This window comes from Nestor notabilis, unplaced genomic scaffold, assembly GCF_000696875.1.
Source record: "Nestor notabilis isolate BGI_N333 unplaced genomic scaffold, ASM69687v1 scaffold16142, whole genome shotgun sequence".
Classification (NCBI taxonomy): domain Eukaryota; kingdom Metazoa; phylum Chordata; class Aves; order Psittaciformes; family Psittacidae; genus Nestor; species Nestor notabilis.
Window position 1 is genome coordinate 1 of NW_009917115.1, and position 2,153 is coordinate 2,153.

Genomic DNA, 2,153 nt, shown 5'->3' on the forward strand with positions numbered 1-2,153 from the left:
GAAGTGTTTCAGGGGCGTTTTGAAGCATTTCAGGGGCTTTGGGGGCATTTTGAAGTGTTGTGGGGGTGTTTTGAAGTGTTTCAGGGGTGTTTGGGGGCTTTTTGAAGCGTTTCAGGGGCATTTGGGGGCATTCTGAAGTGTTTCAGGGGCGTTTTGAAGCGTTTCGGGGGCGTTTTGAAGCATTTCAGGGGCGTTTGGGGCCTTTTTGAAGTGTTTTGGGGTCTTTTCAAGTGTTTTGGGGGCGTTTGGGGCGTTCTGAAGCGTTTCGGGGGCGTTTTGAAGCATTTCAGGGGCGTTCGGGCCTGTTTTGAGGGCGTTCGGGGATGTTTCAGGGCTGTTTCTGGGTGTCCCTCCCGCCGTGCTCACCGCTTGAAGCGGTAGGTGATGGGCAGCAGCAGTTTGCTCTTCTTGAGGGCCTGCACCTTCTGGAGCGTGTCGGGGTCGAGGGCGAGGAAGCAGCGGCGCGAGTACTCGAGGAGCCGCTCCTTGGAGGGGTCGAACTCGCCCACCTCCGACAGCTTCTCGGGGGCCACGAGCAGCAGCTCCGCGATGGGGGTGGTCAGAGCCACCGTGTTGCGGTCCACGCGGTGGTGAGCGAACGCGCGGCTCATGCTCTTGAGGCGCTGGAACGTCGTCAGGATCTTCTTGTAGCGGGACAGGACCCCGTCAGCGTCCTTCACTGCGGAGCGTGGGTGCGGGTGGAGGACACGGGGTGTGGAGGTGGGATATGGGATATGGGGGATGGGATAAGGAATAGGGAATAGGGGATATAAGATATGAGGTACAGTGATGATATAGAGAATGTGCAATAATAGATAGGGACATGGGATATAAGATAGGGAATACGGGATACGGGGTATAGGATATGGAGTATGGGGCATATGGGATGTGGAATACGGGGTATGTCATATATGGGATATGGAGTATGGGATACGGGGTATAGAATATATGGGATAGGGGGTATAGGATATGAGGTATGGGATATATGGGATATGGAATATGGGGTGTGGGATATATAGGATGTGGGATATGGGACATATGGAATATAGAATACATGGGATATGGGGTATGGAATATAACGGGTATGAGGTATAACATATGAGACACGGGGTATCACATATGGGGTATGGGATATATGGAATATGGGATACATGGGATATGGGGTAGGGGATATAAGGGATATGAGGGGGTATGAGATATAACATATGAGACACGGGGTATCACATAGGGAGTATGGGATATATGGAATATGGAATACATGGTATATGGGGTACGGGATATAAGGGATATGAGGTATGGAATATGGGGTATGGAATATATGGGATATGGGGTATGGGATATATGGGATATGGGATATATGGGATAAGGGATATGAGGTATGGGATCTGGGGTATGGAATATATGGGATATGGGGTATGGGATATATGGGATATGGGATATATGGGATAAGGGATATGAGGTATGGGATCTGGGGTATGGAATATATGGGATATGGGGTATGGGATATATGGGATATGGGATATATGGGATAAGGGATATGAGGTATGGGATCTGGGGTATGGAATATATGGGATATGGGGTATGGGATATATGGGATATGGGATATATGGAATATGGGATATAGGATATGGCAAATACGGGGTATGGGATATGGGATATGAGATATACGGGATATAGAATATAGCATATATGGGATATGGGGTATGGAGAAGATTAGGACATAGGGATGGGGGGACACAACAGACCCCATCACCTCCAGCTGCAGCTCAGAGGGGTCCCAGTGTCCCCAGGGGGTCCCAGTGCCATCCCTCTGGGGCGCCCAGAGAGTCCTGGTGTCCTATAGGGGTCCCAGGGTGTCTCAGTGCCCTATGGGGGTCCTGGTGTCCCATTGGTGTCCCCATGTCCTGCTGTCCCATAGGAATCCTGCTGTCTCATAGGGTCCCATTGCTCCACAGGCTCCCATTGCCCTATAGGGCCCCATAGCCCCATAGGGCCCAGTCGCCACACAGGCTCCCATAGTCCCATAGGACCCCATAGCCTCATAGGACCCCATAGCCCCGTAGGACCCCATAGACCTGTAGGGCCCCATAGGACCCCACAGCCCCATAGGGCCCCATAGCCTCATAGGACCCCACAGCCCCATAGGGCCCCAT

The 2,153-nt window shown here is 51.8% G+C and overlaps 1 protein-coding gene across 1 annotated transcript; it reads right to left on the bottom strand.

Annotated features, from left to right (window-relative positions):
- Nucleotides 1-362: 362 nt before the first annotated feature.
- Nucleotides 363-679, bottom strand: CCDC106 (coiled-coil domain containing 106; the record flags this gene model as incomplete). The annotated part of the gene is made up of 1 exon (XM_010024941.1): nt 363-679. A coding segment is annotated over one exon (317 nt), but the record flags the coding sequence as incomplete, so codon positions are not given.
- Between the last annotated feature and the right edge of the window lie 1,474 nt (nt 680-2,153).